The following is a 14,779-nucleotide window of genomic DNA, read 5'->3' on the forward strand; positions in this document are numbered from 1 at the left end:
ATCAGTACTATCAGCACTTAACCCAGAAAGCTTTAGGGAGGAGCAAAGCAAGCCTTACAGCTCTCTAAATTAAAAGACATAGCAGAGTGTTAGAACAGTGTTAGCAGGTTTTTCTGTCAGTGTTGAGTTTCTGTATGTTTGTATTCCACACAGTCAAAATGTGTCATAGTTCTATAGCATTTGAAAATGGCCATAGAGAATACATGCTTAAATAAATGAGCATGACTTTGTTCCAACAAAAATTTATTTATAAAGATTTATTTATAAAAATCTACTATGGCCAGTTTTGCCTACAGACATCTTTTTGCCAAGTTCATTACCATGTAATATTTGGCCCTCTTCGGGTTTACAGCAACACAGTATGGTTGACTGCACTGCTTTCTTCTTTCCAGCTTAAATTCCCGACCAGGCCAAAGGTGAGGGTTCCTACAATTCCCATCACAAAGCCTCACACCATGAAGCCGGCTCCGCGCCTAACACCTGTAAGGCCTGCTGCAGCCTCCCCCATTGTGTCAGGAGCCAGGCGGAGAAGAGTGCGCTGCAGGAAATGTAAAGCCTGTGTGCAAGGAGAATGTGGAGTCTGCCACTACTGCAGGGACATGAAGAAATTTGGTGGGCCTGGACGCATGAAGCAGTCCTGTGTCCTCAGACAGTGCTTAGCAGTAAGTGATCTGGGTGAAAACTTTGCAGGGAATGGTATTGGTGCCAGAGAAGTTATGTATATGTTAAGTCAGGGAGACTCAGCTGAGGTGGGTTTGGAAGGAAAGTTATCTTATAAGAAAAGACAAGCCAACAAGCAGTGAATTAATTGCCTCCAATAGTCTAGTTCCTAGACAGTTAAATTCCTCATCTTTGTCAGTCATTTCCCTAGTAAAACCCCCTCTGCTTACTACCTTGTCTTCGTACATCCCAAGTGTGCCAAGTCTCCTATCTTCATTTAAAGGGACTATGAAATTTAAAGGTTCAAAATCTGGTCTTCTGATCTTTGTCTTCTTGTAGCCTAGACTGCCTCATTCAGTTACGTGTTCTCTCTGTGGAGAAGTAGATCAGAATGAAGAGACACAGGACTTTGAAAAGAAACTCATGGAATGCTGCATCTGCAATGAGATAGTTCATCCTGGCTGCCTCCAGGTAAAGAGATGCCTAAAGGCCCTTGACAAAAGATTGGGACACCTGTCAGAAGAGCAGCTACTATCCCTACTGTGGACTTGCAGCTGCCTAGTCACAGAGAACAATAGCCCACCGTCCAGGTGTCTGTGAATCAGGCTGTCTAATAATTTTTTGAAGAGAGAACAGTATACAAAATAGGCCAGTTCATGTGCCAGGGGATCCTGGACGGTGCGTTCAAAGTCACTGTAATGAAACTTGAAGACATGTTTGAGGGCGCTTCAAGCTCCTAGGCATCTCTGCTACATCGCTCATTGTATCTCAGGCTGTAAGCTTAAAGGAATGGGGCAAGGTTGGTTGAGGTCTGGTATTTAGACTGCAACCTCAAAGGTGGAATTATATGATATGGCTTAAATACTATATTCCTAAAGTGCCCCAGGTGGAACATGCCTGTGAAATTGGATCGGTCAAATTTAGGTCTCAGGTACATGAGTGACTGGCATGATGACATGCCAGTATCCCAATTACTCTGAGGTGAGAAAATACATTTAGTTTGAAATCAGCCTCCCCATCTTAAAGGTGGGTGGGTTGGTGGGTAGGTGGATATGAGACATTCTGGTTCAGTCAGAACTTAGAACTTTGTAAATTAGGCTGCCCTTAAAGTTACTGAGATAATACTGCCTCTGTCTCCCAAGTGTTGAAATTACAAGCAAATGCCACCATATCTAGCCATAAACACTTTGAACTTAGTTCTTACCACAAACCAGTGTTTGTGTTACTATATCACAAGCAATTAAGAGTGTACCTTGTTAATGTGAATTTACATGTTACAGTTGAGAACAATGAGTGGCTGAAATACTGATCTCTGAATCTCAATAGTTTGCCCAAATAGCAAGATCAAGTCTGGTGGAGTCTGGTGCCACTGACACGAGATACTTAGGAGAAGAAACTCATCTAAACTGGCCCAGACCCTGAAAAGTCTGTTCAGGGAGCCTAACTTTATCAAGCAGCCAAGAATCAAGGTGGCTGAAAGCCAGTGTTAGAACTGTTTGTTGTGGGGCAGGAGAGATGGCTCAGCGGTTAAGAGCATTGACTGCTCTTCCAGAGGTCCTGAGTTCAATTCCCAGCAACCACATGGTGGCTCACAACCATCTGTAATGAGATCTGATGCCCTCTTCTGGTGTGTCTGAAGACAGCAGCAGTGTCTTTTAAAAAAAAAAAAAAAAAAAACAGAACTGTTTGTTGCTCATTAGCTTTCAGTCTTTAATTCCCATGTAGACCAGTATGTTTAGAAATGGATGATTCTTCCAGTTGTTTTCCTACCTGTTTTACTATATGATGTAGAAGGCAAGAGAGACTAACTTTTTAAAACATCCCTATCTGTCTATAGATGGATGGAGAGGGGTTGCTTAACGAGGAATTGCCAAATTGCTGGGAGTGTCCAAAGTGTTATCAGGAAGACAGCTCGGAGAAAGCCCAGGTAAAGGAAATGCTCCGTCTGGGAGGTTGCTGTGCACTAGCCTTTACAGTAGTATCCAAGGCTTTCTGTGTGTGACCCAAGATTATTTTGGTTTTGTATGTTTGGTATCTTTTTATCCTCCTTTTTTGGTTATTCCCCTTCCCCCTCCAGTGTGTTGGGGTTTTGTTTGTTTATTTGTTTGCTTGCTTTTGTGTTTTTGTTTTATCTTTAGTTTTTTATTTTTGTATTGCTAAATAACTGTTCCACTTGGGAGTCCTGATGTCCTTTTTATTCTAGTAAAGTACACGAGTACTAGAAAGGCAAGTACCATCCCTGGGCTATTGAGTAGGAAAATAAAGGATGCACATTTATATTGAGGAATGTAACTAGAGGGGAGCCAGGCTTGGCCTCCAAGTGCTGTTACATGCTGGATTCGTATACTAGAGTTTCCAGTTAAGCAGGTTTCCCCTTTTTTTGGGGGGGGGGTCATCTTTAGCTCTTTGTTCTTACTTGCCCCATGCACCCAAATGTGCAGTTCAGAAGCAGCTATTCTACTAGAGAGAGGGGAGACCAGCTTCATGACCTTAGCCCAGGACACCTAAGGTTGTTGCCCTAATGGTCACCAGTAGCATTGCCATGCCAAAAGGACTCTGGTTACTCAAGCTGGCAAGGCTAGATCTGCTGAGAGCACAGACAGCAGGAGATGGCGGCCTCCTGTCAGCCCTTCAGGGATCCTGCATAGGCATGAGGAAGAAACCTAAAGGAATTGCTCATCTTTTTTTTTTCTTCCACTTGAGCTCGCTCTAGGGCAGTTGAAATTTTAGTTAAGATTTTTTGTTTGCTATTTTGAGACAAAATACTATGTAACCTTGGTTGGTCTGGAACTCAACTATGTAGATCAGGCTGGCTTTGAACTTAAAGAGATCAACTGTGTCTGCCTCCCTAGTGCTGAAAATCGAGGTGTGTGCACCATGTCTGGCCGATTGAAATATTTTTGAGGATAAGGGTTTGTGGAACTGACTACTACCAGAGTTCTCATTCCACATTCTTAGACTAGCAACATTTTAATTTGTCTTTATTGGTGCTGTTAAGAATGACAGATGCAGGGGCTGGGGATTTAGCTCAGTGGTAGAGCGCTTGCCTAGGAAGCACAAGGCCATGGGTTCGATCCCCAGCTCCGAAAAAAAGAACCAAAAAAAAAAAAAAAAGAATGACAGATGCAGCGTTTTTGCTACATTTTAATATTCTGTGCAAAATAGCCTCCAGAACAGAGATGGTCATTGCCTCAGCATTGACCAGGAATGTGAAGAACAAAAGAAATACAGACCAAGAGTGTGACTGGTGACAGATTGTTTCCTTATGGAAAATCTGACTTGTTAATAGGATATTTAGTGACGTATATTTCAAGTTTCTGGAACGCACAGGTACTACAGGATGATGTCTGGGCTTTGTAGGATTCTTCACCATAATCATAACGAGGTCTCTGCGGTGGCGTGGTTCTTGACAGAGCTGAGTTGAGATACTGCAGAGTTTACACAAATGGTAGAGTTGTAATGCTTAAAATAGCCTTTTTACCCAAAGAGTTACCCAAAAATTGAGGTGCAGTGAATATGATATAATATAGATTCAAGGAGCCTTGTATTCTAGATTCCATTCCTCTGTACATGGCCACAAACTTTTTCTCATGGGTAGGTTTCCCAAGTGACCATTTAAGGATTTTGTGTTCTGAAATTAGCATTCTATGGCCTGGCTGTGTGAGCTCAGTTGCTGATCTTGGCAGTCTGAATCACATACTCTGAAGAAACGGCCCCCTTAGGCAGCAGCGACCTGGCTTCTCTCAGGTTCTACTTATTATTTTAAAAGGTTTAGAAAAAAAGGCACTGGTGTTTCTTTTCTGTGCATTTTGCAGAAGCGGAAAATAGAAGAGAGTGATGAAGAAGCTGTACAAGCCAAAGTCCTACGGCCCCTGAGGAGCTGCGAGGAGCCTCTCACACCCCCGCCTCACTCACCTACTTCCATGCTGCAGCTCATCCACGACCCGGTTTCTCCCCGGGGTATGGTGACTCGGTCATCCCCTGGGGCTGGCCCCAGCGACCACCACAGTGCCAGCCGTGATGAACGCTTCAAACGGCGGCAGTTGCTGCGGCTACAAGCCACAGAGCGCACCATGGTACGGGAAAAGGAGAACAATCCCAGCGGCAAAAAGGAGCTGTCTGAAGTTGAGAAAGCCAAGATCCGGGGATCGTACCTCACTGTCACGCTACAGAGGCCCACCAAAGAGCTCCACGGGACATCCATTGTGCCCAAGCTGCAGGCCATCACGGCCTCCTCTGCCAACCTTCGCCCTAACCCCCGTGTGCTAATGCAGCACTGCCCAGCCCGGAACCCCCAGCGTGGGGATGAGGAGGGGCTTGGGGGAGAGGAGGAGGAAGAGGAGGAGGAGGAGGAAGATGACAGTGCAGAGGAGGGGGGTGCAGCAAGGCTAAATGGCCGGGGCAGTTGGGCTCAGGATGGAGACGAAAGCTGGATGCAGCGGGAGGTCTGGATGTCTGTCTTCCGCTACCTCAGCCGCAGAGAACTTTGTGAATGTATGCGAGTGTGCAAGACGTGGTATAAATGGTGAGCAGGGATGCAGGGGTCAGGAACAGGGGCAGGGGTAGGTAATAGGGCTTCTGTGTGCACCTGGATGTCTGCGGGTATCAGACCTCCTCTGTGGGTGCTGTTAAAGATGTAGTCCATTGTACCTGCATATGTTAGGGGAATTGGAGCCTTTCGTCTTCTGCCAGCTCATTGTTTCCCTGTCTCAACTGGGGGGAGGGAAACCAATTTAAGGGGTGGATTTGTACAGTTTGTGCAGTTAGGGTCTTATAGGTTGTGAGCTTGTTTTCCCTCCCCTAACTTACCATGTACTAGTTGAGATTCTGAGACGAGCTATGATTTCACCAAGAGGAGTGGCAAACTTTCCAAAATGAATTTGAAGGTGCTCCTAATATTCCCGTTTTTAGTACTCTTTGGTCTCCCCTTCTGTGTTTGCTTCCAGTTTTAACTATCCCCCAAACTTGAATTTTTCCTTTCTTCAACAAGGAGAGCCCATTTCTGAAGCTTAAGACTTAACTATCCTTCCTAATGAAACATTTCTCCGCCGGTTCAACAGACATTTAGTGGGAAAGTCCCTAGAGCTAATGAATGAAGAGATTGCTACGGAGCACCTTGAGGTTTAAGGGTGTATAATTTTTTTATTTTGGTCACACTCTATTACTGTTATTTCCAAAATCAGGTGTCTTGACCAGCAATATATGTCTGGAAACTTGTCAAAGTATGGTAGTGCCAGAGTGTGGTATTACATACATGATGCCAGCATTCAGGAGACACAGGCAGGAAGATCTGCAGTTTGGGGTGAGCAAGGGCTGTATAGCCCCAGACCAATCTGTGCTAAAGCATGAGAAGTAAAGAAAAGCAGATCCCCAGGCCTGCTAAATCAGAGCCTCTGGGGTGGGTCTGATGTAGTGTGTATTTTGTTTGGGTTTTTCTTTTTTTTATTTAAGGACTCCTACCATCAACATTCAGTGTGCTATCAGTGAGATTTTTGTCAATTGTAATACCTTTGCCAATACAAATCTTACTTCTTGACTTAGAATTTGTGACCTACTCATATTACCTTTTTTTTTTTTTGGTCAAGCAAGTAGGCTTCCTAGTCTAATCCTTGGTTTCCAGGCCAGGGCACATAAGACTCCCAATACATATTTCCTTGTGTTCTGCCAGGCAGCCTGAGCTCAGGAGTGGAGATTACAACATTGTAGAGTGTGGTAGAAAGACCTCTCACTTTCAGTTTTGGATGGACTAGCAAGATGTTAAGCTAGCAAGGAAGCAAATGCCTTAGGGTGGAAGAGAGCTGTCCAGGCTGAGAGAAAGCGTCACTTGGCCTGTGACAGTAATAGGCTCAAGGCAAGATGTGATAGTGTTGGGTAGCATCCTTCATCTCCCTCAGCTCCATGTAACTACAACTAACATGGGAAAGAATCAAGCTATGAAATTCTAGACAGTAAGAGGTCAGTCTTGTAACCAAGTTAAAGATTAAAGTCCATTTCTAAATTTTGTTGAAATGTTTCTGTACACTATATAATAGAGCCACACCGTTTTAGTACAAAGGAGGAGAACACAGTATACTATTGTGTAAACATGCCAAACCGTGCCCTGCCTATCCTGGATTTGCAAAGTGTCTAGTTTTTTTGGTTTTTTCTTTTTTTTTTTAAAGGGCAGTTTTTTGCCTGACTCTGAGGTAGAAAAATGGCAGTGATTTCTGGTTTTCTACAGGAAAACTTACAGGAATGACCTTCAGGTATTTACCAGAAGCCTTTTAGCAGAGTGCCTTGGGAGCATCTTTGACAGTAATATCAAGTTAGTTAAATTCTCTTCCCTCTTAACAGGTGCTGTGACAAACGACTTTGGACAAAAATTGACTTGAGTAGGTGTAAGGCCATCGTGCCCCAGGCTCTCAGTGGCATCATCAAGCGGCAGCCAGTAAGCCTGGACCTTAGTTGGACTAACATCTCCAAAAAGCAGCTGACATGGCTGGTCAATAGGCTGCCAGGTAGGTGAGCAGCCAGACCTGCCACTGTTCTAGGGCCCAGAGGACCAGCAAGAAACATTAGGCTATTGTCAACACTGCTTAGAACTGATGCAGTGCAGTTTGGGGAAGTAATCCTGAACCATGGCTGTTGGGAGGCCATCGTAACGGCCACTGTGTAAGGCATTACTGGATTGGTGACTGTACTAGATAAAGAGAGAGTGGCATTAGGTTGCTGCTGCCAGCCCTGCATGTTTCCTAAGCATAGAAGAGGAAATTTAAGTCAGATTTTGTTTCTATCAGCTCTTTGTTAACCCTTTGGCATCTTAAGGTCCCAGAAAGACAGAAGCCGCACAGCATCTACTGCTCTAGTAGAAACTTAGTGACTGGTCTTTATTTTCCTTCTTTTCATATGTGTGAATGTTTGACGAGTGTGCACTTGTGTGTACATGTGTATTAGGAATCTTAGGTCACTCTTCTACTTCAAAGGTTGAGACAGAGTCTGTCAGACAGCACAGGGCTTGCATCTGCTATGGCTGGCTGGTCTTGCTGTCTAGCTCGTGGTGTCCCCATCTCTTCTTTTCAATGCTATAGCTACTGTTAGATGCCATGTCCACCTGGCATTATGTGGTTTCTGAGGAAATGGATTCTGGTCTTTCCAATGAGTGTAAACTTTTGATTTCTTAGCCATCTCCCTGAAGTGCTCAGCAGTGTGAGTGTGTGTGTGTGTGTGTGTGTGTGTGTGTGTGTGTGTGTGTGTGTGTGTGTGTGTGTGTGTGTTTTGAGATGCTTTCACTCTGTAGCCTCGAACTCTTCAGTACTCAAAGAGATGAGCCTGCCTGCCTATTTCCCTTTTTTTTTTTTTTTTTTTTTTTTTTTTTTTTTTTTTTTTTTTTTTTTTTTTTTTTTTCCGGAGCTGGGGACCAAACCCAGGGCCTTGCGCTTCCTAGGCAAGCGCTCTACCACTGAGCTAAATCCCAACCCTGAGCCTGCCTATTTCTGAGTGCTGGGATTGAGAGTATGCTACCACACCCAGTTCCAGCATTTGGGTTTTTTTTTTTTGTTTGTGTGTTTGTCTTTTTCTAGACAGGATTTCTCTGTGTAGCTCTGACTGTTCAGGAACTCATTCTGTAGAATAGGTTTTCTGTCTGTCTCTGCCTCCTGAGTGCTGAGATTAAAGGTATGGGACACTACCATCTGGCATTCCAGCTATTGATTTTAACACCAAAGTAAAAGTTACAACTTGGAGGCTTTGACACTGAGAATCTTTAGACTTTGTTACTAGATTAGAACATAGTCCTCCCCAGTTGGCTAGAGATCCTTTCATTTTGCTCAGAACATCTGGTAACAGAGGATTTGAATTCTCTATAAGTAGAGTATGTTGTATGTCTGTTTCCATTTGTTGCAGGATTAAAAGACCTCCTCCTAGCAGGCTGTTCCTGGTCTGCAGTATCTGCCCTCAGCACCTCCAGCTGCCCCCTTCTCAGGACCCTTGATCTTCGGTGGGCAGTAGGAATTAAAGACCCTCAAATTCGGGACTTGCTGACTCCACCCACAGATAAGCCAGGTATGCTCTGGGCCTGCCTCACTTATCTGTCTTCACCTTTTTTTTTTTTAAAGATAGAGCTTAAAATTTAAGGTCTCAGAATTAAACTATGAAAGATTGGAAGTATACAAGGCTAAAATACAAGTGCTGGTTATGTACAAGCAAATAACTAAGCAAACAAACAGGAAGAAGTCCATTCTATAAAATTTTTTAAAAGATTTATTTATCTTATGTATGTGAGTACACTGTAGCTGTCTTCAGACACCAGAAGATCCCATTACAGATGGTTGTGAGCCACCATGTGGTTGCTGGGAATTGAACTCAGGACCTCTGGAAGAGCAGTCAGTACTCTTAACCTCTGAGCCATTTTTCCAGTGGCTTCCCACCCCCCACCCCCTCATTTTATAAATAATAAGAATTTGGGCCCAGAGAGCATAAACCTGATCAAATCTTGCAAGACTTCTGACTCAGAGCAAGACTTTGAAAGTTTTTTTGAATGATAGATGGTAACAGAATCACAGGACTGAGGAAAGAGGGCTCATTCCACACACCACTTTGAAAGTGAGGCATTTACTCTGCCACTGAAAAGACAGAAAACTTACCTTGTTTCCTAGAAATAATCTCTGTACATTGTTCTCTCCCTACATGAAGGGTTGAGTGTAGGCAGTTCTGCTTAACTCTGTCAAGGGGGTCCTAACCAGTGCATGCTCCTGCCACTTGGTTCTTTAGTAGAGAATTAAAAGTTTTGATCTAAGTTCTTTTGCCTGTACAGGTCAAGACAATCGAAGCAAACTCCGGAACATGACTGACTTCCGGCTGGCAGGCCTTGACATCACCGATGCCACTCTCCGACTCATTATTCGCCACATGCCCCTTTTGTCTCGACTTGACCTCAGTCACTGCAGCCACCTTACAGATCAGTCCTCCAACCTGCTCACTGCTGTCGGGTCTTCCACTCGATACTCCCTTACAGAGCTCAACATGGCAGGTACGCTCTCTGTTTGTATGAGATGATATCCTTGGTCTCTGAACCGTGTCCACGTCTGCACGGGGATAAAGAGCTGGGTCATAAACACCTGTAACTCTAGTATCTTAATATCTGACACTGTCTAGGCTTTTGAGTACCTATTCACATATCAGCATGCACACGCAGTAATACAAAACAATTTTTTTTTTTAAATTTGCAGCTGGGCATAGTGGCAAACACCTTAAATCTAATAACAGTGTTTTGGAAGCAGTAGAAGGTAGATTTCTTGAGTTTGTGGTCAGCCAGGGCTATATAGTGAGACCCTTTGTCTCAAGAAAATAAATAATAGATAAAAATGTACATCTAGCCAGTTGTGACACACACCCTTTTTAATCCCAGCACTTGAGATGCAGATGTAGGCATGTCTCTTAAGTTCAAGGCCAGCCAGATCTTCATAGAGAGACTTTCTCAAAACAATGAGAAAGTTGCATTTGCATGAGAGTAAGAGACTTCTATTAATTTTTTAACCAAAGATCTCTGAGGTGAGTAGTAAACTCAGGTGCCTCCATGTTTGGCTGCTGTCCAGCTGTAGTTTGGTCAGCCAAATGGCCCTTGTGCTACTACGCACTTGCCTGTGGTCCTTATAGGCAGGCAGCAAGAGGCAGCAGTACTAATGGCAATCCTGGTATCTCTGAGTGGTGACAAAGAGCTTTGGAGAAAGATACTGAGATAACAGGGTGGCAGAAATGGGCCTCTGTGGCTATGTTTGTGATCTCTGTTCTCTTTGGCCATGTTGCCTACAGGTTGCAATAAACTGACAGACCAGACCCTGTTCTTCCTAAGGAGAATTGCTAATGTCACCTTGATTGACCTTCGAGGATGCAAACAGATCACAAGAAAAGCCTGTGAGCACTTCATCTCAGACTTGTCCATCAACAGCCTCTACTGCCTGTCTGATGAGAAACTGATACAGAAGATTAGCTAAGACATGCTCAGCCCAGACTGAACAGGAAAATCTTCCCCTGCCTTCCCATCAAGGAGAGTCTCTCCCTGACCCTTCGCAGGCTCTGAGGCCAACGACACATTCCCTCTCTGCTCTCTTTTTCTCTGAGCCCTTCTCCCACAGGTGGGGCAGAGAGAGGTTGGTGGACACCAAGGTTATTGCCTGCTCCTCTCCCTCCCAAGGAAAAGAGAGGAGAGGTTGATCAAGGAGAAAGCACAGGCTGTGCTATCCCAGTACCTTGCTTGCTTGCTCGTCTGCCAGCTAGGATGCTGGGCTCTCAGTTTGGGGGAATTTGTGCATCTTTCACCTGCACTGGGCTAAGAACCCTCCCTTCTCACCCATAGTCCCCAGCAGTGCCTGGTTCTGAGCAAACTCTAGGGAGAATGGCCAGATTCTCCTCATGGTGTCCGTTGCGTGTCTCTCCTCCGTTAAACTCTCCCGGCTTCCGCAGGAGGAGCCAGCAGCCCTAGAAACACCAGGCCTGGCAGGTCTCAATGGTGCTGTGAGTTGTCTGAAGCTTTGCTCCATGTCTATGATAGCCCTTTTTTCTTGTCCCTGAGCTTGATGCTGTCCAACACTCATTCATATAATCAGTCCCTATTCTGCCATCACTCCGTAATTTTTCCATTAGTCACAGGTGCACTTGTCCATTGTTGCACTTACTTGGGGTTATCAAAGGCTCTTCAGAGGAGCTGAACTCTGCCCCAGGAATCCCCATGTCATTGCTCCCCAGGCATATTCTAAGGCAGGCATCATTATCCCCACCACCACACCCCCCATCCCTGTTACTGCCCACCAACTGCCCCTTCCCATTTGTCCTGTCTCCTGCGTAAGCAGGGCTTTTCCAGATTTTGTGTCCTCAGAAGGAGCAGCATGTTTCTCCAGGTGGGGGAAACAGAAGACTGGTCGAATCCCCACCTTCCTCCAAGCCAGGCTTTTTTGGGCTCTGGTTTAGCATGGCCCTCTGAGCCCAGGCCTGTGTATAACCTAGCAGCTCACTGACCTGGTGCCTTTTAAGGGGAGTCCTGATTGAAAACCTACCCTCTGCCTGCAGCCTTGGAAGTGTGTGTGCATGTGCCTGTGTGTCTGGCTAAGTGTGCTGCACATATGTGCAGGGAAGGAGAGGAGCATGATGTCTCCCACTCCTCCATTGCCCCTCTTCAAGCCCCATCAGCTGCCCCCTTTTACTTTGCATTGAACGGCCTGTCCAAAGATCCTCTCTCTAGGGCAGCAGAGAGCTTTTTGCACTTTAAAGAAAGAAAGAAAGAAAATGGTCGGAACTATTCTGGGTCAATATTTAGAGTATGAGGAGATGCTCAGCAGAGGCCTGTGGCCAGAGTTTGTCAGTGATACATGCAAATTTGCACTCTGCTCCCCATCTCCCCATAGGAGATTGATAATTGATAGCACAGCCTTGCCCCGCCTTCTCTTAACCCCAAACATACCCCTTCCCACCCCATTTCCTGTAATCTAGCCTCAGACTTTCCTAAACTCCATCAGGAGGGGACAGAGCCCGGGCACCATGAGTCTGAAGTGTGAACTGCCCAAGGAGAGATGCTAACTGTACCCTTGCCACTGCCAAAGCAATAGAGGCAGAAGTGTCCCCTCTGCCACCCAGCCCAGCTTTGACCCTGGCAATAACCAGACTTTTTCCAGGAAAACTGGGTTTCTGGCAAGGGGTGGTATTGTTTCTTCCAATCTGCTGATTTCTCTTGGCTGCACCTTAAAAACAGCAGTCTGCTCCCTTGACCCTCTGCCATTCCATTGGTCTTCAGGTCCCAGAATTCTGGGACTGAAATGTTGAGGAAACGCCAGTGACTTATTCCAGAGTGCCTCCGTTAGGGGAACTTCTGTAAAGAACCCTGGGTGTTGAGCAAAAACCTTATTAATACTATTAATGACCTATAATTAGAAGCTTCCTGACTTTTTTTTCTTTTTGGTTGCTCCTGTGGAAAATACTAAAATTACTAAGTTTTGTTTGTTGTCTTTTTATGAAAGGGGAGGTGGAGAGACCCTTTCAGAGCAGGGATTGTGCCGGGAGAGTGCCTCTGACCTTTGGGACAGTTCATCCACAGAAATTTCTAAGCTGATGGCTTGTCTGGGTTTTGGTCTTTGCATTTGGATTTCGAGAAAACAAGCATTTTACTGCACAGAAATTTGTCAGTTGAAAAGGGAGCTCAGGATGGTGGCAGATGGACTGAAGCCCTTGCTGGGTCTTACTTTTCTTTAAGACTATGAGGGAGAATGGTTTTTAGAGGTGAGAGTTGGTCCTTGCAAAAGAGAGAAGTGTCTCTGAGGACATAGAACATGCAGGTCTGTAGTCCTGCATCTACTCTTAGCTGTGGTCTTGCCAGAGCCTGGCCTCAGACTGCAGGACCAGATCTCTGCCTTCATCTTTCCACATACTGGGGCAAAAAACCACAAAGGAAAGGAAGAAAATTATATATATATAATTATATATATATAATATAAAATCACTTGGTGATTAAAAAAAATAACTGCTCAATAAATAAAACTCCTAAAGTCACTATGTTTAAAGGGTTTGGTTTTTTGGGGGGGCGGGAAATATTGTAAATATATATTTTTTGTTGCTTATTTAGAGTCGATCTCCAATGTTGTGCTAAGATTTTTAAATTAAATGTAAGCATTAAGGGAATGAGTCTTAGGCCACCAGCTGACACATTGGCATTATTTTGGGTCAGGGAAGGAGAAAGCTAGTTGGACTTTGTTTTCTAAAAGTTCCCCACTTGGTTTTAGAAAGAGCAAAGATGTCTTTCTTCTGACACTTGGGAATGGGAGATATTTGTGTAATAAAATTTTTAAAAGACAAAAAAAGAAATAGCCTCCAATGGGAAATATTTTGATTTGGTTTTCTTTTTTGTTTTTGTTTTTAAATAAAAAGACTTTAAAAACAAAAACTAATCCCTTTCTCCTTTGGCGTATGTGTATGTCTATGTCTAAGAGGATGTCAGAAGGTTTGCAGACATGCTGATATCTACCTAAAACCAGGGAGTGCTGGCCCCACTGCTCTGGACAGAAACATCTGTGGTACAAGTCTGTATACTTACTACCTTTCTTTTTTTTTTTTTTTTTCTTTTTTTTTTCGGGGCTGGGGATTGAACCCAGGATCTTGCGCTTCCTAGGCAAGCGCTCTACCACTGAGCCAAATCCCCAACCCCAACTACCTTTCTTAAAGTCATAATGCAGGCATGTACATATACCATAGCATACCAACTGGAGGAGTCTGTTTTTGTAACCATGTGGGGTTCCATGCCTGTAGGTCAGAGGGCATCGTGGAGGAGTCTGACACTTTTTAATGTATAGGAGTGCTCTGTCATATTTGCATGCCAGAAGAGGGCATTGATCCCATTATAGACAGTTGTGAGCCACCATGTAGTTGGTGGGAATTGAACTCAGGATCTCTGGAAGAACAGTCAGTGCTCTTAACTGCTGAGCCATCTCTCCAGCCCCAACCCCCCACCCCAAAAAGCAAACTTTTAATGCATGTATAAGTATTTTACATGGTAAGGTTAAAGGACCTCCCCCAAAATAAACAGTCTTAGAGCAGTTCCTGGGAACAGCCTGGGCATTTCTGACCTCTCAGGCCCAACCTCCACATGCTGAAGCCACAGACTAGGCACCTCCTTGAGATTAGTGCCTGCCTGAAGCCTCCAGATGGCCTGTGGCTGGCATTTATCCCAACTCTAGGTAAACCATGTGACAAGATCTGTTGCTTAGTCAACCTCTAAAGAAGCACTGCCTGCTGCCAGAAATCCCCACTATCTCAGGAGGAATGAGTTCTTATTCATCCTGCTGCCCTAAACTGACACTCTGCTGTATGCTCTGGAAACCAATGGAACACTGAATAAGTTTCCTGAAGATGAGCTATTTGGGTGTTAGCAGAGAAGAGGGAATTGTCAGTTTTGCCTCCTTCTCATCCTTGCCACCAGGGGCACAGAATTTGGAAGGTTGAGGACCAATGTTTCAGTCCAACTCAGGAGCAAGAGCATTTCAGTGACTGACCCCGATGCTATTTAATACCTAAAACTCATATTAAAGGGCTAGGACTGGTGCTTGCAAGCTTTTAATCTCTTGAGTTCAAGGCCAGCCTGGTCTACATAGTGATTCCA

General features: G+C 44.6%; 1 protein-coding gene across 1 annotated transcript in view; it reads left to right on the top strand.

The window, feature by feature from the left end:
* Kdm2a (lysine demethylase 2A) overlaps positions 1-13,567 on the top strand; it is a 69,831-nt gene extending 56,264 nt beyond the window's left edge. Inside the window, exons 15-22 of the mRNA XM_032896433.1 lie at positions 393-662; positions 1,000-1,131; positions 2,498-2,587; positions 4,476-5,185; positions 6,994-7,157; positions 8,542-8,700; positions 9,452-9,667; positions 10,450-13,567. Of these exons, the coding sequence (XP_032752324.1) occupies positions 393-662; positions 1,000-1,131; positions 2,498-2,587; positions 4,476-5,185; positions 6,994-7,157; positions 8,542-8,700; positions 9,452-9,667; positions 10,450-10,631 (1,923 nt within the window). The 3' untranslated portion in view covers positions 10,632-13,567. The remainder of the gene's footprint in view (positions 1-392; positions 663-999; positions 1,132-2,497; positions 2,588-4,475; positions 5,186-6,993; positions 7,158-8,541; positions 8,701-9,451; positions 9,668-10,449) is intronic.
* Positions 13,568-14,779: the final 1,212 nt, after the last annotated feature.

This window comes from Rattus rattus, chromosome 2, assembly GCF_011064425.1.
Source record: "Rattus rattus isolate New Zealand chromosome 2, Rrattus_CSIRO_v1, whole genome shotgun sequence".
Taxonomy (NCBI): domain Eukaryota; kingdom Metazoa; phylum Chordata; class Mammalia; order Rodentia; family Muridae; genus Rattus; species Rattus rattus.